Source organism: Erinaceus europaeus, chromosome 6 (assembly GCF_950295315.1).
Source record: "Erinaceus europaeus chromosome 6, mEriEur2.1, whole genome shotgun sequence".
NCBI lineage: Eukaryota > Metazoa > Chordata > Mammalia > Eulipotyphla > Erinaceidae > Erinaceus > Erinaceus europaeus.
Window position 1 is genome coordinate 876,699 of NC_080167.1, and position 22,178 is coordinate 898,876.

A 22,178-nucleotide genomic window follows, 5' to 3' on the forward strand; every position below is an offset into this window, starting at 1 on the left:
GTCAGTCATCCAAGACACTCGCTGCTCTCTGGTTCCTTTCCTCCTAGGCCAACAAGTCCACACAGTCAGTCATCCAAGACACTCGCTGCTCTCTGGTTCCTTTCCTCCTAGGCCAACAAGTCCACACAGTCAGTCATCCAAGACACTCGCTGCTCTCTGGTTCCTTTCCTCCTAGGCCAACAAGTCCACACAGTCAGTCATCCAAGACACTCGCTGCTCTCTGGTTCCTTTCCTCCTAGGCCAACAAGTCCACACAGTCAGTCATCCAAGACACTCGCTGCTCTCTGGTTCCTTTCCTCCTAGGCCAACAAGTCCACACAGTCAGTCATCCAAGACACTCGCTGCTCTCTGGTTCCTTTCCTCCTAGGCCAACAAGTCCACACAGTCAGTCATCCAAGACACTCCCTGCTCTCTGGTTCCTTTCCTCCTAGGCCAACAAGTCCACACAGTCAGTCATCCAAGACACTCCCTGCTCTCTGATTCCTTTCCTCCTAGGCCAACAAGTCCACACAGTCTAACTTCCTTATTCCCCAGCAGATGAGACTCTCACTTAGAAACAGGAACAACAGACCTACCACATGTACTAAAACTACAAAAGAAAAACATTTCTTTTTTAAATACCCCACTTGAGAGTTGGTACAAAGCTGAAGCCACACTGTGTGAGACAGTACTTACTTGTGAATATAATCGATGAGTCTCCCAACTTCACGTTGTCTTTGCTCTGGAGTCAGTCTTGTATGGACAGCCAGGTCTTTCATCACATTAAAATCATTACGCATTTTATCAGTTAGACCTTTAATTAGAGTATGTACACGTTTAAGGCGGATAAACAAGAAGCAAGTCTAAACATCTGTGCTAGTGTGTGGTGACTGAACCAAGACAGTGCCAAGGACAGGAAGCAGCTGAGGGTTTTGGGAATGGGTACGGGGTGACCCCTATGGAGGAGGGGAGAACCACCCAGTGGTTTCAGTCCAAATACACAAAACCAACGGTACCTGTCAGGTAGCAGAGCTCAGGAATGAGCATTGCAGGGCCTGGCAAAGTGCCCCCAGGACCTCGCCGTCTCTTAGGTTGACTCACCAAAACTGGTTGCTTTAAGTCAGTGATTTCCTGGTTATATTGCTAGTCAAAAGAAGAAAGCTATCACTGCTCATATCAAATACCTAGCGCAACATGTCTGGGCAAAGAAGAGTCTGGTTTTAGTTGAGATCAATGCCGACAACAAAGCTGGTGTCAGTTGTCCACGTGTGTTCACCCCCTAAGTGAGTCACAGCATATGTGGTTCCCTGCCTGCGCATCTATCTCATCACGCCCTTGAAGCCCAAGATGCTCACGGACAGTGAAGCCCTCGCTTGGCTCACAAGGAAGTCCTGGCTACCTATCTGCTTCCTTCATGGCTTATGAACGAAAGTCTTCATCCCAGCAGAGTTTCTCAGACTGCCTAAAACTTGTCTAAAGCCAACAGCATGTGTTACAATGAGAACACATTAGGGCGCAGGGTAGCTAGCACAAAGGTTGTGCAAACAGACTCTCATGCCTGAGGCTCCAAAGTTCCAGGTTCGAGCCCCCCAAACCGAACCGTAAGCCAGAGCTGAGCAGTATATAAGGAAGAGTTCTGCATGATAAAGGACACTTAAATTGTGACAAGTTTTTATAAAGCAATGAATTCAACAGTGTTCAGGCTTCCCAAATACAATCACCACTTTTTCTCTTTTTTTTTTAAATTTTATTAGTAATTTAATATTGATTTACTCAGTGAAATATTAAATAAATACCCCATCAAGGGAAAAGCCATAATTCTCTCTAGAGGGAATTCTAGGCTTACAGGGAACAAAAGAATCAAGGCTGAGTCCCCAGTGTGTAGGCTGGGAAACTTGATGTTGTAAATCAGGACAGAGGCTCCAGGTTTAATGACTTACTGACACCTGTGATTTATGTCTGTACACATGAGACGACCCACAAGTCCCTAATATAACTCTGTAACTCTACAGCCAGGGGACATCTCTCCAGCCATCCTCTAGAGCTTCTGATGTGCCTGAAGACCGTCTCTCCTATGATCTCCTGTGCGCTTCTCGCATTTTTTAATGTCACTGGGCTCGATGCCAACACCATAGCTCCAGCACTCCCGGCGGCCATGTTTCTCTTTTTCTTTCTAGATCTGATTCTATAGGACAGAGAGGAATTGAGAGGGGAGGAGATAGAGAGGGAGAGAGAAAGACAGACAGACACCTGCAGCCCTGCTTCATCCTCTGCAGCTGGGGAAGAGGGGCTCGATCCCAGGTCGCTATGTGTGGTAATGTGCGCACTCAACCAGGTGTGCCACCACCAGGCCCCGTTCTCCTATCATCTTTCAGTGTCCTGCCTCATTTAAGCCTAACTTGTGGGGGTGGGAGCACAAACGGGTGCTGAGTGTTGGGTGATTCCCCTCCTCCCCAAGTGCCATTCACAGAGTAGGAGCGCATAAGGTGACCTGTGATCTGTGTTTCCACCTCATCCTGCCCGTCTGCGACCGTCTAGTCTACTTCACGTATCTAAACTGTACCAAGCAAACAGAAACATTTGGTTAATCTGAACAGCTAAAACTGCTGACAGACAGACAAGAATCACTAAATACACATATGCCTCTGAAGGCGACTTGTACCAAGTGTCAAGTAGTAGAAACTACTGCTGTTCAGGTTCTCACGAGATCTAGACCAGTCTCATTCAAAAGGCAAAGCCCACGTTCAGCTCTTACCTTCCGGTAGTACTCTAAGAAGCTGACCTCAGAGCCGTCTGCTTTCCGAAAGGTACTCTTTGGGTTCTGGTCCCAGTCAATATCATCTACCCTGTATGTCTTATTGTTATATCTATGAAATGGTTGAGAATGGTTGATATTTGATTAAAAATACACATAAATAGCATTAAAAAGAGACAAGGTGTGGTTTCTGAAACAAAGTTACAAGTCACTTAGTCACAGGAAGTTTCCTAAGTACTGTGCTAGGTGGCCGGGGATCCAGCTATTCAAGGTTACAGATGAAATCATGACTTGTCCCCACCCCATACTTTGTTCTTGGGAGAGGTGCCACCTTCCATACTATTGCTGTTACTTAACTTGAACTCCTATTTTACATCTAGTGACTGTGACTGATTAGGAAGTCCCAGTATCTTACGACTTGCACCATGGCAGAGCTGCACCTTAGAAAACAGTCTTACTTGGTGAGAACAATCAAGCCTATGAGTTCTTTAGAGACTTGCTCTTGGAATTTGTGCTCCTCAGTTTGGTGGTACAAGTTCAGCATGAAATCTAAAACAGTTTCACTCCGAAGGACTTTGTGACTGACATCAGTGCAGAGCATAATGTTATTTTCGTACTGAAGGATAGAAGTTGTGAAGCCCGGCCAAATCACCAACCTGCCAGAGAAGATGGGAGACATGAAGCAACCTCCCCACACAACGTTTGGTGTGTCAGAAGTGGCACTTTCCTCCTTAACTAACTAGGTCCATGGCGCAAAAGGTTTTGACGGAGTGAACTCACCTGTTTCCAGACTGCACATGATGCCACATAAAGACCTGTTTTTAAAAAATATTTATTCCCTTTTTGTTGCCCTTGTTGTTTTATTATTGTAGTTACTACTGTTGTTGTTATTGATGTCGTCATTGTTGGACAGGACAGAGAGAAATGGAGAGAGGAGGAGAAGACAGAGAGGGGGAGAGAAAGACAGACACCTGCAGACCTGCTTCACTGCCTGTGAAGCGACTCCCCTGCAGGTGGGGAGCCGGGGGCTTGAAATGGGATCCTCACACCGGTCCTTGTGCTTTGCACCACACACGCTTAACCCGATGCACTACCACCCGACTCCCAAAGACCTGTCTTTTAAAAATCCTTCCCCATTATTGTTTTACAGTAATACACACGAATTCCCTTAAATACACTGTTTCTACTAAACTAGTCTTGCTCATGTCAAGCCCCTGACTTGAGAAAGCTGTTTATCTAACTGAAAGTATCTGTACTTACCATAATAAAGCAAGCACATGTGGGCTGAAATTCTGACCCATTCAGTTGACTTCTAGGCCATCACCATCATTAGGGAAAACACCAAAAGAAGTGTTGAGCTACTCCTCCACGCTTTCCCAGTTATGCTCGTAGTACGTGATTCTTTTTAGTCCAAGTTTTTTTTTGGATGTCTTTTCTATTACTCAAGCCAATTCTAAGTTCATTTCACGTACTGGGTCCCACTAACAGCCACAGCAATACACCCCATCACTTTGAATCACAGCACCATGTCCACAATTTCTGATTAAGTCTAAGAATTAGAAACTTTCCACTTCATACAAACCTATGATTTGGAATATCAATTGGGTCACTTGGGTTATAATAATTCCGTCCAATCTGTTGCAGATTCATGATCTTCAAAAGCCTAAAAGTTGATAAAAGTCACAATAGTAAAATTAGTATTTTTAAAGTAGATCTAATACTAGGATCAAAATGTCATGCTGGGTGGAGGGTAGATAACATAATGGTTATGCAAACAGACTCTCATGCCTGAGGACCAAGGTTCAATCCTCCGCACCACCATAAGCCAGAGCTACAGTGCTCTGGTTAAAAAATAAATAAATAAAAATAATAATAATAATAATAATAAAAGAAAGGTAACAAAATGGCATGCCGCTTAGAGTAGGGTGGCAAGCTACTGGCCATGGCCAGATCCAATTCTGCCTGCTTTTACTGTTGTTTCTATACCTGGCAACCAAGAAAAAGACCATTTCCATTTCTGTGGTTACTAGGCACTTCTCAGCTCTAGCTTATTATTGTGCTGGGGACCAGACCTGGGGCTACTGGCACCTCAGGCACAAGAGCCCACAGCCTAAACACTCTGCTGTTTCTTTGACCAACTTCTTTTTTTCTATTCCTTTATTTTTAAAATTTAATTTATAAAATAGAAAATAATGACAGGACCATATAATGAAAGGGGTAAAATGCCACACATTCCCCACCACCAGAGTTGCATATCCCATCCCCTCCACTGAAAGCTTTGCTGTTCTTTATCTTTCTGGGAACTTGGACCCAGGGTCATTATGGGGTACAGAAGGTGGGATTTGACCACCTGGACTTTTTAAAACCATTTTTATTTATCTTTTACTTGTATAATGTCTTTCTTTTATCCAAATGACTGTGAGACATTTAATTTATTTATTTAGGATAGAGACAGAGAGAAACTGAGAGGAAAGAGGAAGATGGGGGGAGAGGAAGCCTCCCCACCTGCAAGTGGGGATGAGGGACTTGAACCTGGTCCTTGAGCACTATAACATGCTCCCTAATAGATGTGCCACTACCCGGCCCCAACTTTTCCCATTTGTAAAGGTTGCTAAAATAAAAAAAGAATTTAATGATCACAAATAAATGAGATGCAAATGTCAGAGTCCATCAATAAAGTTTTATTGGAATACAGCATGCTGTTTCACTTATATGTGCCCTCTGACTGCGATCACAAATAAATGAGATGCAAATGTCAGAGTCCATCAATAAAGTTTTACTGGAATACAGCACGCTGTTTCACTTATATGTGCCCTCTGACTGCTCCTACCCTCCAGCAGCAGAGCCTAGACAGACTGCGTGTGGCCTGCAGCGCCTAATGTGTCCACTGTTAGACCCCTTGCAGAGAAAGTTTTAGAAACAGATTTCATGAAAAACACCAAAAGATGAGTGTACCCACCAAAATGGTGGGTCCTGCCTGTGACAGACGCCTACGTATAACAAACTGAGAAAAATCTCAGACCCAAGTCAAGTCTATAATTCTCATGCAACTTCAGCCTCATCTGGTTCTCACCCAGGAAAGGAACATATCTTTGCCAAGTGTGTCCTTATTTTTGGATTTGAAAAACAGTGGCTCTATGTTGAAAGCCATTACTCTATGTCACTGATAGAAGCTGATTCAAAATGGAATCAGGGCTTGAATGCAAGGCCCAAGTCCAGGAAGCACATAAAAGACGCACAGTGGGACATGTCACTGAAGGGGAAAAGCTTCCGTACAACGCACAGTGGGGACAAGTCACTGAAGGGGGAAAGCTTCCGTGCAATGCACAGTGGGACAAGTCACTGAAGGGGGAAAAGCTTCCGTGCAACGCACAGTGGGACAAGTCACTGAAGGGGGAAAAGCTTCCGTGCAACGCACAGTGGGACAAGTCACTGAAGGGGGAAAGCTTCCGTGCAACGCACAGTGGGGACAAGTCACTGAAGGGGAAAAGATTCCGTGCAACGCACAATGGGGACAAGTCACTGAAGGGGAAAAGCTTCCGTGCAACGCACAGTGGGACAAGTCACTGAAGGGGGAAAGCTTCCGTGCAACGCACAGTGGGGACAAGTCACTGAAGGGGGAAAAGCTTCCGTGCAACGCACAGTGGGACAAGTCACTGAAGGGGGAAAGCTTCCGTGCAACGCACAGTGGGGACAAGTCACTGAAGGGGAAAAGATTCCGTGCAACGCACAATGGGGACAAGTCACTGAAGGGGAAAAGCTTCCGTGCAACGCACAGTGGGACAAGTCACTGAAGGGGGAAAGCTTCCGTGCAACGCACAGTGGGGACAAGTCACTGAAGGGGGAAAAGCTTCCGTGCAACGCACAGTGGGACAAGTCACTGAAGGGGGAAAGCTTCCGTGCAACGCACAGTGGGACAAGTCACTGAAGGGGGAAAGCTTCCGTGCAACGCACAGTGGGACAAGTCACTGAAGGGGGAAGCTTCCGTGCAACACACAGTGGGGACAAGTCACTGAAGGGGAAAAGCTTCAGTGCAATGCACAGTGGGACAAGTTACTGAACGGGGAAAGCTTCCGTGCAACACACAGTGGGACAAGTCACTGAAGGGGAAAAGCTTCCGTGCAACGCACAGTGGGGACAAGTCACTGAAGGGGAAAAGCTTCCGTGCAACGCACAGTGGGACAAGTCACTGAAGGGGGAAAAGCTTCCGTGCAACGCACAGTGGGGACAAATCACTGAAGGGGAAAAGCTTCCGTGCAACGCATAGTGGGACAAGTCACTGAAGGGGGAAAGCTTCCGTGCAACGCACAGTGGGACAAGTCACTGAAGGGGGAAAAGCTTCCGTGCAACGCACAGTGGGGACAAGTTACTGAAGGGGAAAAGCTTCCGTGCAACGCACAGTGAGGACAAGTCACTGAAGGGGGAAAGAGATCTGTGAGGCAGGCGGTGGCAGGCGGTGGCGCAGCGGGTTAAGTGCACGTGACGGAAAGCACAAAGACCAGCCTCAGGAAAAGATGCCTGCAACTCACACATCTGGCAAGGAATTAAAATCCAAAATCCAAAGGTAACTCATACTATTCAACAAAAACTAAAAAAAAAAGGGGGGGTGAGGCACAGAGGGCAGATAGCACAATGGTTATACAAACAGACTCTCATGCCTGAGGCTCCAAAGTCCCTGGTTCAATCACCCATCCCCCACACCGCCATAAGCCAGATCTGAGCAGTGCTCTGGTAAAACAAACAAAAAAAAAGATTAAAAATCAGGAGATCTGAATAGCCACTTCTTCACAAAGAGCAGGTAGCCAACAGGCACATAAAATGAGCTCACTGGCTCTTATGGAAAAGCAGCATCCAAACCACATTCAGCTGTCACCTCAACCTGTGTGAACAGCTCAGATGATAAAGACAAGAAACCAGAGTTGACAGAAAAATGGAAACCCTCATGCATGGCTGGGAAAGGGGAAATTAGTGAAGCCACTGTGGGAAACAGTGTGGAGAACTACCAACGACCCATAGAGTCCACTGCTAGCTGTCTCTCAAGAAGTAGCACACATGCATCTGAATGGGCATCGGTCCGCATTCTCCATGTTCGCCACAGAAGCATCCCAGTAGCCAAGACACAGCAGCACCCATTACCGGATAATGGGGAGACAGCGGGGTCCCACTCAGAGACCAAGAGGTGCCATTTAGCTGCTTGTGACAGCAGGGGTGGTACTCGATTATGCCAAGCAGAGTAAGTCAGGAAGAGGGGCCCGGTGGTGGTGCACCTGGCTGAGAGTACATGCTACAGTGTGCAAGGAGCAAGGTTCAAGCACCCGGTCCCCATCTGCAGGGGGAAAGCTTCTCAGGGCTGCAGGTGATTCTCTATCTTCTTCTACCCTCTCAAGTTCTGACTGTCTCTATCCAATAAATAAAGATAATTTTAAAAAACTTAAAAAAATAAGTCAGGAAGAGATAGACAGCAGGTGAGTTCACTCATAGGTGGAATATGAGAACCAAAGAAGACGAGGAGGAAGTAACACAAGAAAAGAAAGCAGCACTTAAGCCCCGAGGGCGGGCAAAGCAGTGTCTACCAGGCAGTCCGCGGAGCTGGCCGGGAGGGACAGTGGCGGGATAGACAGACAGAGCTGGGAGGCTGCTACAACTTCTGGCAGTTGCTGTGGTGAGAGAGAAGGTGTACTTCTGAAAACATGTAGAGGGGGTCGGGCGGTGGCGCAGTGGGTTAAGCGCATGTGGCACTAAGCGCAAGGACCAGTGTAAGGATCCCGGTTCGAGCCCCCGGCTCCCCACCTGCAGGGGAGTCACTTCACAGGCGGTGAAGCAGGTCTGCAGGTGTCTGTCTTTCTCTCCCCTCTCTTGTCTTCCCCTCCTCTCTCCATTTCTCTCTGCCTATCCAACAACGAACAGCATCAACAATGGCAATAATAATAACCACAACGAGGCTACAACAACAAGGGCAACAAAAGGGGGAAAAAATGGCCTCCAGGAGCAGTGGATTCATGGTGCAGGCACCGAGCCCAGCAATAAGCCTGGAGGGGAAAAAAAAATAGAAAACATGTAGAAACGCAGCTTATCTCTTAGGACAGAGCAGTATGAATGGGCAGACCTTGTCCTCCTCCTGGAACCCATCGTGGAGGAAAAGGCGTATTTACTTAGTGACTGGTCCTGAGAATATGTGTGTCTTTACGGGTGATATGTATTTGAAAGCTGAAATCTCAGCACCGCAAGGGATGGTAAACACAATGTCTGCTTAAAGCAAACTAACACCTTTTTTTTTTTGACACCTTCAGACCTGCTTCACCACCTGTGAAGCGACTCCTGCAGGTGGGAAGCCAGGGGCTTGAACTGGGATCCTTATGCCGGTCCTTGCGCTTTGCACCACGTGCACTTAACAGCTGTGCTACCGCCCGACTCCCACAAATAACTTTTATGCCAGCATGTCACACTTGAAAACAATTACAATTCACAGCAGTCGAATGACCCCAACAAACCATTGTCACATCTAGATGGTGGTTTCTAGGATTTCAGTGTATAGTTCCCGATTTTTGTTTTAATTTTCCATCAAGTACAAACTACTGACATACCTCCTGAAAATAATATTATAGAACTGCAGACAAGTTGGTGACGTCGGTGGCAGCTCGTTTGTTAGAGTGATTGTTATCCTCACGTGCTCTCCATTTCGGGTCTGGCTAAATACTTCAGTGACCTGAAGCCAGAGTGATGAAAACCAGACTTTTAATTGTGGAAAGACAACTAGCTCCAACCACAGGATGTCTACTTAATAAGGCAGCAAGGCAAACTACAGGTAGGCTTTAGATGAAGAGAGAGGCTGTGGAGCAGTTAAATGCTTGTTTAGCTCCTTGACTGTAGTCGTTCTGCTACTCAGGTGGGCTTACGGCAGAGTAGCCCGTTACCAAGTGGAAGGCCCCCTAAGGGTCTAGAAGAGCTAGCCCAGATTTGCCAGTTTAACTTACAAATGGAAGCCCCCAACTCCCTCTCTCCATCCATCCCAACCTCGAAATAACCTTGTGTTGTAGTCTTTTAGGTAAAAACAGGATTGTTCCATCAAAGGCATGACACCTTCCGATTAAGTCTTCATGTTGAAAGAGCAGCGCAGAGCGGAGTCTTCTGGCTTCCATCAGAGGGTTGTAGTCAATGTGGTACTGGTAGAGGGCCCACTGGGGGCGAGACGTCAGTCGAAAGTGGTTCGTGCTCAGCCTTACTATAATGCCCGAGGAGCCTGTAAGAGCAGGTCATGTCCAGTGAACAAGCATCAGCTCATTCTTCCTTCCTGGAAATCTACATTAACTTGACAGGACAGATACAGTTCTGTATACAAGATTCACCGCAGCACACAGCCCAAGAACTGTCAGACACTTGACTGGGAACTACTCTCCTATTTAGGTTAATTCTTAAAAACATCCATTTGGATTTTTTTTTTATAAGGCGGGGGTGGGGTGTGGGCAGTGGTTTACAGTGCACTCACTGATACATGTAGATAATTTCCATCTCTCTGCCCAGCACATTCACCCACAGCCTATGTCTTTTCACATCATCATGAATCAGCCCCCCTTCCCTAGTCCTTTTCTTTGATGTGATATACCAAGAATATGTATTTACTTATTTTCTCTTAATGACAGTGATATGGAGAGAGACCACACTGCTCAACTCTGGTTTATGGTGGTGCTGGGGATCAAACCTGATGACTTAGGAGCCTCAGGCATAAAAGTCTTTTTTTAAGATTTTTTTCAATATTTTATTCCCTTTTGTTGCCCTTGTTTTACTGTTGTAGTTATTATTGTTGTTGTCATTGATGTCGTTGTTGGATAGGACAGAGAGAAATGGAGAGAGATGGGGAAGACAGAGAGGAGGAGAGAAAGTCAGACACCTGCAGACCTGCTTCACCACCTGTGAAACGACTCCCCTGCAAGTGGGGAGCCAGGGGCTCGAACCGGGATCATTACTCTGGTCCTTGAGCTTTGTGCCATCTGCGCTTAACCCGCTGTGCTATCACCCGACTCCTTTAGATTTTTTTTTTTTTGCATAATCACTATGCTATCTCACTAAGCCCAGAAATAAATCCCTCTTATACTAAGTAATTTACCAAACAAATCTCTTCAAATTTTTGAAAGAAGAAAATTATCTTTGTAATGTTTAATAAGACAATGTTTCAGTTTGCTAGAAACAGCTGGGACCATTTTATCAAACTAACAGGAAGAGAGGAGAGGGGAGAAGCCATGCAAACTTCTGGCCAGATGGGCTTCCTTGTTCCCAGTCATGCCTCAGTCAAACATGGGCTGTAGCTCTTTGCAGTGTGCTAGCAGTCAACAGTCCAATGACCCACATTCTTAGTAACTGACCTACCTGTTTTTGATTCTTTAACATGGTCTAGGTTCTGTCTTGTATTCACACCGAGGTCATGAAAGTCTCTACGACGTCCTCCTCTCTCTGCTAATGATAACTCCTGAAATCCAGCAGATATTTGGAGTTCTTCAGAGAAAGGAAATTATAATTAATGTAAAATTGAAATCAATGCCAATATTAATTCCCAAAGTTTTACTACATGAATCCCAAAGACTCTTATGGGTCTAAAGACAATGTCTAATAACCTCATTCAGATGTTTTTGGTATTTTCTGGTGAAAGACAAGAATAGTTTCTAGTGGTCCAGGAGGTGGTGCAGTGATAAAGCTTTGGACTCTCAAGCATGAGGTCCCGGGTTTGATCCCTGGCAGCACATGTGCCAAAGTGATGTCTGGTTCTTTCTCTCTCCTATCTTTCTCATAAATAAATAAAATCTTTAAAAAAAAAAAAAGAGAGAATAGTTTCTAAACTATAACTGCATCCACACATTTCTCCCTGGCTTTGCCCTAAGAAAACTCATTTGCTTCCTTATTAAATACAGAGACCTTTAAAAGATCAAGACAGCTGAGCTGGGATTTTAGAACTTAGCATTATGTTTGCTGACCTGGCAATTAATTTTCTGTACAAATGTGATACCATCAAAGCCTGACAGAATGCTGTCACAGTTTTAGGGTGTATTGTCCCCACAGACTCTGCTAGTTGATAAGCCTGGGTATAGGGTCCGAGTCAGAACCCTCGGGGGTACCCGGGAAGTTTCTCACTAATTTTCTGAACAACCACAGAATGGATAGATCTACACAGATTCCACAGACACAAATCTTCTGCTGGGACTGGTTAACTATCAGTTCATTACACTAAGCTGCAGAAGCTCTGAGTTAGTGAGTCTTTTGGTCTGAGAGAGATATAAAGTTAAGCATCTCATATCAACAGGAAGATATGGGCCACAGAAGGACAGTGAGTTTTTCAGGCATGTGTCACACATTCAGCTCTCAGTAAACTAGAATGCTGTCTTCTGTAGTGGAGATTGGTTGACTACCCAATAACCAATCTTTCTTTAAAAGTGTTGTTTTTTGGGGAGATGTGTGTGAAAAATATACCTAATAGGTTAGAATTTCTTTCTTTTTTTTTTTCCTAGAGCCCTGCTCAGTTCTGGCTTGTGATAGTGCTAGGGGTTGTACCTGGGACTTTTGGAGCTTCAGACACGAAAATTTTTTGCATAACCATTATGCTGTCTCCTCAATCCCTAGATTAAAATTTCTACCTTTTCTGCAACAGGGGCTAGCCTAAGAGAGTCAAGAATTACTTGACAGAACTGCTGGGGACATAATATAGGTGAGAGCTAATGGCTGGCGTTTCTGTTCTCTGTGCCACTGAGCTCCTGGCCCTCCATCTGTGCCTAGTGTTTTTGCCTGGTGTGAGAGCAGAAGGGATTCTGACATTCCGGACTGAATAGAAGTCTAAATAACACAAAATCCAGCAGCAAGTTTTTCTCTGATTACAAATACCAGAAGCCACCCTGATCTACCTACTTCTAGTGGTAGCAACCGTGATGACAACAAAACCAGTCAGCTTCTGATAGCACTTGGACCAGTTCGTGTGATACATTACACACGTCACAGGCATGTGCTGTTTCAGATGAAAAACACTTCTACAAAGCACTTTACAGGTGCTGCTAAATGTGCTTGTTCCTGTGCCTCCTAGTCAGCAGGGCTGGACCTGTTATCCTAGACACTTGCAGTCTGAAATAACTGTGGCCCTGTGCTGCTAGCCCCCGAAAATTGACCTGCATACTGCATGGAACCTGTAGCAGTCCTGAGACATCAGCACCTGTCTAAAACCTTCAGTTCTGGATACAAGTTCCTGAACTTGGACAATGGCACCTGTCACCCTCCCTGCGTGTGGCATCACTGCTACTGTACCTAGCCAAAGCCTGAGTAACCGTCAAGTCATGGCAGTAACATATCTCAGGACGGATCCTCTGAGCACCGCTCTTCCCACACAGCTGGGGAGTGCTGTCATAGGGCTTGCTACTGTTCTATCAAGATCCCTTCAGCGTGTCTAGTCCCCTGTACAGAACAAACAGTTAAGACCCCAAACAATGCACCCAATGATACATTATTTTTTTTTGCCTCCAGTGTTATTGCTGGGGCTCAGTGCCTACAGTATGAATCCACTGCTCCTGGAGGCCATTTTTTCCCATTTTGTTGCCCTTGTTGTTGTCATTATTGTTACTGTTGTCATTGATATTGTTGTTGGATAGGACAGAAAGAAATCGAGAGCAGAGGGGAGACAGAGAGGGGGAGAGAAAGACAGACACCTGCAGACCTGCTTCACCGCCTGTGAAGCAACCCCCCTGCAGGTGGGGAGCCGGGGGCTGAAACAAGGGTCCTTACACTGGTCCTTGCGTTTTGTGCCTTGTGCGCTTAACACGCTGCCCAACCCCCTCCAATGATACATATTTTAAACTTGCCATGCTCCTTTCTAAAACACAACAGATAACTTGCACGTTTACTGATGAGCACTACTCAGATATAACCCTTCTACAAGGAGCAAAAAGGAGTAAATCGAGGTCTTACAGTACTTGCTCATTACAAGGGCCCTTATCTAAGGTACATATTACCTTTTTACAGATGGAATAGTGAACTTTACAGAATTAAATTTAAAAAATTTTTGATACAGAAGAATCGAGAGGGAAGGGGGGATAGAAAGGGAGAGAGATCCTTGCAAGCACAGCTTCTTTGCCTGTGAACCTTCCCCACTGCAGGTAGGTAGCCGTCAGAATGGTATGATTTAGTTCATACTAGTTCAAGATTAGATCCATCCACATTTGATTCTAATATTTACAGATTTCTCTGCACAAACTTTTTGAAGAAAATGTAAAGCAAGGAATAAAACATGGGACCAAATTTGTTTCCAAGTTAATCCACCTGCCTCAGCACGACTTACTGAGTGGCTCATTTTCCAAACCAAGAGTTAAACTCCAATTTTATTATATAAACTCCCCATGTATACATTAATACTTTATTCAATATACCGAAACCAAACCCAGTAACTATATTTAAACATCCAAATGTTACAAGGCAGTGAAAAACCCAATTTCTGATATCAGAACTGGTGTTCTGTCACAACTTGAACCCCAAGTTTCTGTATGAGAAATACTAAATCAATATAACATGTGAAGATGTTTTTATAGCTCAAAGTTACGAATGTTCAAGTTGGTCTAGCTTTTTGATGAAAACACTAAGGATACCAATAGAACATTTTAAAAAACTACCAACACAAAAATAAGTAGACTTAATTATTAGTTTAGAAATTAATCACTTTGTAACAGTTAATACAGCATGCACTGGTTTCTAGGAGAAAAAAAGTCCCGTGGCACCCCACTCAGGAGCAAGCTGTTACCTAAGGGACCATGGGGACGCTGTTTAGAAAGAACCCACACGCCACATATGTTCGGTGTTAATGCCACGTGCGCACACCCTGCCCTCTCCGCCCTGCCTTCACCTTGTGACTTGGCTGCAGCTCCTACTGTTCCTCGCTGCCGTCCGCGGCCAACTAATTCCCCCTCCACTGCTGGCTGCTGAGCTCTAGACGGAATATAACCAGGTTGCTGACCCTGTAGTTAAAATCAGATAAAAAGCATTCTTTTAATGTCCAGAGATCACCGATTATCAGAAAAAATAAGTCATCTTAAACAGTTAGAAGGCATTCGACCAATACTAATCCCGTTAGTAATCAAATAGGTTTTTGTTTTGTTTTGTTTTGCTACTAGGGCTATCACTGGGGCTAAATACCTGCACAACAAATCCAGGTTCACAGCTCCCACAAGTCTTTTTTTTTTTTTCAATTTGATAGGACAGAGAGAAGCTGAGATGAAAAGGGGAGGGGGAGAGGAGAGAGAGACAGCTACAGACCTACTTCACCACTTGAGAAGTTTTCCCCCAGCAGAAGCAGGGGCTTGAACCCCCCACGTGTGCTAATGTGCATGCTTAAACAGGTGCGCCACCTCCCAGGCACTCAAATACTTATTTGTATAAGAAGTTTCAATGAGGAGGCTCATCAACTAAGTAAAAAATTAGCTTCTAACAGCCTCAAGATCAACCTTGCTCAGTGTCTGTCTCCCGGAGGGGACGTCAGATGCTCACCACTGCAGCGCCCACATGTTGCATGGTCTCCTGGCCTCGAGCCCTTCCTCGCGCTCTGGCTCGTGCTCGCCCCGTCATTTTGTTTGCTTAAAATAATTGTGAAGATATTCAAATGCAATTACACTTTATTACACAGGTACAATGAATTGTCCTCTTTAATGTGAGTTAGTGATGACTCGAGATGCTCCTGGGTAGTTACACAGTCCCTGCCTGCACTCCATGACCCCCCAGCCCAGCCCCTGCACACAGTCCCTGCCTGTACTCCATGACCCCCAGCCCAGCCCCTGCACACAGTCCCTGCCTGCATCTCCATGACCTCCCGCCCAGCCCCTGCACACAGTCCCTGCCTGCACTCCATGACCCCCAGCCCAGCCCCTGCACACAGTCCCTGCCTGCGTCTCCATGACCCCCAGCCCAGCCCCTGCACACAGTCCCTGCCTGCACTCCATGACCCCCTGCCCAGCCCCTGCACACAGTCCCTGCCTGCACTCCATGACCCCCCACCCAGCCCCTACACAGTCCCTGCCTGCACTCCATGACCCCCCAGCCCAGCCCCTGCACACAGTCCCTGCCTGCGTCTCCATGACCCCCCAGCCCAGCCCCTGCATACAGTCCCTGCCTGCACTCCATGACCCCCAGCCCAGCCCCTGCACACAGTCCCTGCTTGCACTCCATGACCCCCAGCCCAGCCCCTGCACACAGTCCCTGCCTGCACTCCATGACCCCCAGCCCAGCCCCTGCACACAGTCCCTGCCTGCACTCCATGACCCCCCAGCCCAGCCCCTGCACACAGTCCCTGCCTGCACTCCATGACCCCCTGCCCAGCCCCTACACACAGTCCCTGCCTGCGTCTCCATGACCCCCAGCCCCTGCACACAATCCCTGCCTGCACTCCATGACCCCCAGCCCAGCCCCTGCACACAGTCCCTGCCAGCGTCTCCATGACCCCCCGCCCAGCCCCTGCACACAGTCCCTGCCTGCGTCTCCATGACCCCCAGCCCAGCCCCTGCACACAGTCCCTGCCTGCGTCTCCATGACCCCCAGCCCAGCCCCTGCACACAATCCCTGCCTGCACTCCATGACCCCCAGCCCAGCCCCTGCACACAGTCCCTGCCAGCGTCTCCATGACCCCCCGCCCAGCCCCTGCACACAGTCTCTGCTTGCACTCCATGACCCCCCGCCCAGCCCCTACACACAGTCCCTGCTTGCACTCCATGACCCCCAGCCCAGCCCCTGCACACAGTCCCTGCCTGCGTCTCCATGACCCCCAGCCCAGCCCCTGCACACAGTCCCTGCTTGCACTCCATGACCCCCAGCCCAGCCCCTGCACACAGTCCCTGCCTGCGTCTCCATGACCCCCAGCCCAGCCCCTGCACACAGTCCCTGCCTGCGTCTCCATGACCCCCCAGCCCAGCCCCTGCACACAGTCCCTGCCTGCATCTCCATGCCTGCTCCCAACACCCTGTCTCCCCCACTCCGGTCTTGTGATTGCTCTAGGTGAGTGGCATTTCTGCAGAAAGGTGACCGAGTCTCCCCACTGCTCCTGGAGCTGCTCTTCCTGAGCCAGGCAACCCAGACCCCACCCTGCACACACCACTGCAGGCAAGGCACAGGGACTCCTGTCTTCACAGCTCACGGTGAGCGAGCGCACCCTGGAGGCGGCGAGTGGGGAAAGTGGGTGGCTGTGGCGTGTGGGCAGAGACCCGCCAGGACCCCAACACTGTGACCCTGCTGGGCTCCCTCTGCTCCAAGTCCACCACTTCGGGAGCAGGCCTTCTAACCCTCCGAGGACAAGCTGAGTGCTGAGCAGCCCAGAGCATCTACCAGGGCCCCAGGAGCATCACCAAGCACCCCAGAAGACCCCAAGCACTCCAAATCACCTCAGAGCATCACTGAGCACAGAGCACCCAGAGCACTCCAAGCAGCCTGGGGTATCCGCAAGAACACCAGAACACCCCCAAATACCCCGGAGCACCTCAAGAACCCCTATTGATCTCAGAGCATCCCTGTGTACCTCAGATCACCCCAGAACATGCCCAAGAACCTCAAGCACCCCTAGAAACTAACAAACACCCCAGAGCACCCCCAATAGCCCACCAAACACCCCAGAACACTCCAAGGCACACAAGACCAGAGCACCCCCAAGCATCCTGGGGCACCCCAGAGCACCCCAACCTACCTGGTCATCTGCACATGCCCCAGAGCACCAGCCAAGCACCCACCATGCACCCCAGCTAATTCCAGAGCTCACCAGAGCACCCCCAGAAACATCAGGGCACTCAATCACCTCAGCACCCACCAAGTACCCCCAAGCTCATCCGAGCACCCCAGAGCACCCAGTGTACCCCCACGCACCCCAGAGTGTGGCCAAGGGCCCAGCACAAGTGTGTGATGCCCCCACCGGTACCCTCCTCACCTGGTCGCTGGGACAAGCCCTGGCCCGCGCTCGGACCCGAACTGCACCGCCTCAAACACCGTGGCCCTCACACCTCCACCTGCACACCTCCTCAGACCTCCTCACTCACCTCCTCACGCCTCACACCTCCAGCCTACTCCCTCACTCCTCACAACTCAGGCCTCCAGCTTCCTCCCTCACTCCTCACACCACCAGCCTCCTCAGACCTCCTCACTCACACCTCCTCCCTCACTCCTCACACCTCACGCCTCCTGACACCTCCAACCTCAAGCCTCCTCTGACCTCCTCACTCACCCCCTCACACCTCCAGCCTCCTCCTCCCTCACACCTCCTCACTCTCACCTCCTCACTCCTCAGACTTCCTGACTCAAACCTCCTCACACCTCCTCAGACCTCCACACTCACCTCCTCACTCCTCCTCAGACTTCCTGACTCACACCTCCTCAGACCTCCTTATTACTCACACCTCCTCACTCCTCAGACCTCCACACTCTCACCTCCTTACACCTCCTCAGACCTCCTCACTACTCACACCTCCTCACACCTCCTCACTACTCACACCTCCTCACACCTCCTCACTCTTCCTCACTACTCACACCTTCTCACACCTCCTCACTACTCACACCTCCTCACACCTCCTCACTCCTCCTCACTACTCACACCTTCTCACACCTCCTCACTCCTCCTCACTACTCACACCTTCTCACACCTCCTCACTACTCACACCTTCTCAGACCTCCTCACAGCCTCTCCTCCTCACTCCTCACACCTTCTCAGACCCCCTCACTCCTCCTCACTACTCACACCTTCTCACACCTCCTCACTCCTCCTCACTACTCACACCTTCTCACTCCTCCTCACTACTCACACCTTCTCACACCTTCTCAGACCTCCTCATTACTCACACCTTCTCACACCTCCTCACTCCTCCTCACACCTCCTCAGACCCTCCTCACGCCTCACACCTCCTCAGACCACCTCACGTCTCCGGCCCTCACACCTCCTCACGCCTCCGGCGCTCACGCCTCACGCCACGGCCCTCAAGCCCCAACAGTCGCTCAACCGTCGGATTCCTCCGCAGGAGCTCTGCACTGGAGGGGCGGGGCAGGAAGTGGGTGGGCCTCCTTTCTGGCGGAGGGACGCAGGGAGTGAAGCGTCCCTAACGGCAGCGCGGAAGCCTCGAGGGTGCTGGTGCTGATTGGCTGTCGCAAGCTGGGGCGGGGCCAGTAGAGCCCCGCCCACTCCCCGCCCCGTCCGTGCTGGCCCCGCCCACGCACCTGGCCAGGTGAGGCTGGGGAAGCCCTGGTGAGGCCAGCAAGTCCCGCGGCACCCGAGCCCCTCATGCTGGGCAGGGCCTGAGGTGGAGGCGGCCGGGCTCACCCAACAGGGAGCAGGTGTCCCCGGACAGCAGCGCACCTGCGCCTGTTCACCTGCATGCAGGTGGGGGTGCGCCTGGGCCAGGGCCGCGCAGCACCCACAGCAGGCTGGGCCCACCAGCCGGCCCGCACTCACATCCCCAACAGGGAGCAGCTGGGGCGGTGCCCCGAGCGCACCTGGTGGGGCCTGAGCCACCTTTTCCCTATCGCACCCCAAACCACAGTGAGCAGGTGAAGACTGGAGCAGCCTCCGGGCCAGGGCAGCCAGCTGCTGTCACCTGAGCCACGGCCAGCTCAGGGCAGGCAGGTGACCCATGGCAATCTCTGCCACGTGGGCCCTGCCAGGAATAAACCTGCACGTGGCCGGGTAGACAGCATAATGGTCCTGCAAAGAGACTCGTGGTTCAAAGTCCCAGGTTCAATCCCCGGCACCACCATAAGCCAGAGCTGAGCAGGGCTCTGGGAGAAGAAAATAATAATAAAAGTCAAGCCTGCATGTGCACAGCCTTCTATCCTCACTGAAGATGCAGACTTCAGCGGGGCCGGAGCGGGAGGCATGTGCTGATCCCAGGTCAGTGTTTCCTGATGGAGCCTGGCCGGGGGTGGAGGGGAGGAGAGAGAAAGAAAAAAGCACGGGGACTTTAGGGGGAAATCCCCAGGTCATCCGAATCTTTGTTTTTTTCCTCCAGGGTTACTGCTGGGCTCGGTGCCTGCACCATGAATCCACCGCTCCTGGAGGCCATTTTCCCCCCTTTTTGTTGCCCTAGTTGTTGCAGCCTCGTTGCGGTTATTATTGCCATTGTTGACGTTGCTTTGTTGTTGGATAGGACAGAGAGAAATGGAGAGAGGAGGGGAAGACAGAGAGGGGGAGAGACAGACAGACACCTGCAGGCCTGCTTCACTGCCTGTGAAGCGACTCCCCTGCAGGTGGGGAGCCGGGGGCTCGAACCGGGATCCTTACGCCGGTCCCTGCGCTTTGCGCCACGTGCGCTTAACCCACTGCGCCACCGCCCGACCCCCTATCCGAATCTTTGTGTTGGGACAGGGGGCAAGGGATCTTAGTGAGAGATGCCAAGTGATTCTTGTGTCTATAAAGTTGGAGAAGTTTGAGGCAAGGTCTGTGATCCTGACATCATTCACATTCCAAGAATTAAGAGGAAGGGAAACACTGCAGCCGAGTGGTCAGGGAGAACTCCAGCTGCAGCTGCATCTTCCTGAGTAGCATCACCAGGTGGGTGAGAAGGGCGTCCTGCGTCCAGCCAGCAGGTGGGGCAGGAGGACAAGAAACAGAGCCTGAGAGAGGTGGGGGTACAGCTGTCCCTGTGTCTCCCGTGTGAGGGAGACACCTCGGCCCTGTGACATGCAGCGTGAAGACGTGAGCAGCCTTCCTGAAGGCCTGTGACACGCACCTTCCTGAAGACATGAGCGACGGTGCTCGAGCAAGACGCAGACACAGCCCCTCGCTGTCCCCACAGCCCCCAGTTCACCTACAGTCTCAAAAGCAGATGGGTGGCTCCTTGCTGACAGCATGCGGGACTAGCAGTGAATGGCCTCCCCCAGGAGGAGGGTCCCTCAGGGGGGCTGGGAGGGAGGCATCCTGACAGGAAGGCCCCGACGCTTAGTGCCTGTGACCTGTGTCATTTATAAACCAACACGACTCCAGGAAGATCAAGTAAATCGGGGAGGGCATGACAGCTCAGCGGGGAGGGCACCTATGCAGCACAGGTCTGTGTGCTGGGTGAGAGCGAGGAGGGGGACACGGTCTGGGGTCCTAGTACCCAGAGATCTGGATGGCCTTGGTGTCCCTTCAAAGCAAACAGACCCACGACTGTTAGCAAAAGAAAAAAAGGACAGAGCAAACACCACAGGGACAGGCAGTGGTGCACCTGGTTAAGCACTGAGCTCAAAGGACCTGTGTAAGGGTCTGGGTTCGAGTCCCCACTCCCCACCTGCAAGGAGTCTGCTTCATGAGCAGTGAAGCAGGTCTGCAGGTGTTTCTCTTTCTCTCTCCCTCTCTATCTCCCCCTCCCCTCTCAGTTTCTCTCTGTCCTGTCCAACAACAGCAAAAAAAAAAAAAAAAAAAGGGGGGGGGGAATGGCTGACAGGAGCAGTGGATTCACAGTGCTGACACTGAGCCCCAGTGATAACTGTGGAGGCAGCAGGGGGAACGCTACCACCTCCATGGCGGCCATACGAGCGTGAGCAGGATGGCGGAGGCCAGTAGCCGGCTCAGCAAGACTCTGAAAGGCACCGGGACCGGAGAGGAGTGTGCCCACCACCGGGCGCAGCTTGGCATCTGGACCTGCTCTGCCAGGATGCCACCCACTCCCCAACCACCCCCACCCCCGGCCACTGGCTTCTCTTGGAACCCAGGGCTTATGTGCATACCTCCCACTGTGCGCAAATCCCATGGTGTCAGCCTTTTTCTGCCTGACTCACTCACTCAGCATGGCCGTCAGTCTGTCTCAGGCCAGGGCAGAGCTACCACATAGAACCCAGCTGACTGAGGACGGCAAAGGCATTCACAGAGCTAGCACACCCCCAACAGTCCTGAAGCCATGGGCAGGGAGCAGCCCTGGAGCCTACGGATGGGCACGCGTGATGGGAAGTGGAGATGCCTGAACCTCCCTGGAAGCCTGGTGTGGCGGGGCCTTTGCAAGTCCCTCTCCCTGCCAGCCTCAGGAGGGGCGGCCGACGGGGGGGTTGTGTGGGGGCAGCTGCTTCCTAACCCCTAAAGTCTGGGAGTCTCGACTTGGAAAACATGGCAACTGCCCACACTGTGCCAGAGTATCAGGGACCTCAAGACGCCCTGGTCCCAGCCCCTGGCTGTGGGCTGGCAGGGCCACACTGGGCTGGCACTTCTGTAGCCTGAGCACCCACCCAGCCCTACCTGCTCCTACGCTCAGCACTTTTGGTGAGGAGGTGAGCCGGGGACTGGGCAATGGTCTGGAATCTGGGCCAGGAGCTTGGGCCGGCTTGCCTGGGGCTGAACCTGAGGCTCTCTGCGCCCAGCTCCTGAGCATAGTCTCCTGTAAGTGATGGCATCTGGGGACATTTGCAGAGCCGCGGAGCGCGGAAGTAGATCTTGGGACTTCCAGGAGGGCTTCAGACGCCAGTCAGATTGCAGACAGATTAACCCACCTGA

At 50.2% G+C, this 22,178-nt stretch overlaps 1 protein-coding gene across 5 annotated transcripts in view; it reads right to left on the reverse strand.

Annotated features, from left to right (window-relative positions):
* The window catches only part of PIWIL1 (piwi like RNA-mediated gene silencing 1), a 35,223-nt gene extending 16,830 nt beyond the window's left edge, over nucleotides 1-18,393 (reverse strand). The window contains exons 1-14 of one of the 5 annotated variants that reach the window (XM_060192772.1): nucleotides 18,256-18,393; nucleotides 18,063-18,140; nucleotides 17,847-18,030; nucleotides 17,658-17,811; nucleotides 15,242-15,327; nucleotides 14,601-14,712; nucleotides 11,099-11,224; nucleotides 9,760-9,974; nucleotides 9,319-9,440; nucleotides 4,317-4,397; nucleotides 3,193-3,390; nucleotides 2,735-2,846; nucleotides 996-1,122; nucleotides 676-793 (exon numbers count right to left, since the gene is read on the reverse strand). In XM_060192772.1, the coding sequence (XP_060048755.1) occupies nucleotides 676-793; nucleotides 996-1,122; nucleotides 2,735-2,846; nucleotides 3,193-3,390; nucleotides 4,317-4,397; nucleotides 9,319-9,440; nucleotides 9,760-9,974; nucleotides 11,099-11,224; nucleotides 14,601-14,712; nucleotides 15,242-15,319 (1,289 nt within the window). In that variant the 5' untranslated portion in view covers nucleotides 15,320-15,327; nucleotides 17,658-17,811; nucleotides 17,847-18,030; nucleotides 18,063-18,140; nucleotides 18,256-18,393. Of the gene's footprint in view, nucleotides 1-675; nucleotides 794-995; nucleotides 1,123-2,734; nucleotides 2,847-3,192; nucleotides 3,391-4,316; nucleotides 4,398-9,318; nucleotides 9,441-9,759; nucleotides 9,975-11,098; nucleotides 11,225-14,600; nucleotides 14,713-15,241; nucleotides 15,328-17,657; nucleotides 17,812-17,846; nucleotides 18,156-18,255 lie in introns of those variants that run through there. The other 4 variants (XM_060192771.1, XM_060192773.1, XM_007529244.3 and 1 more) reach the window with 4 other exon arrangements.
* Between the last annotated feature and the right edge of the window lie 3,785 nt (nucleotides 18,394-22,178).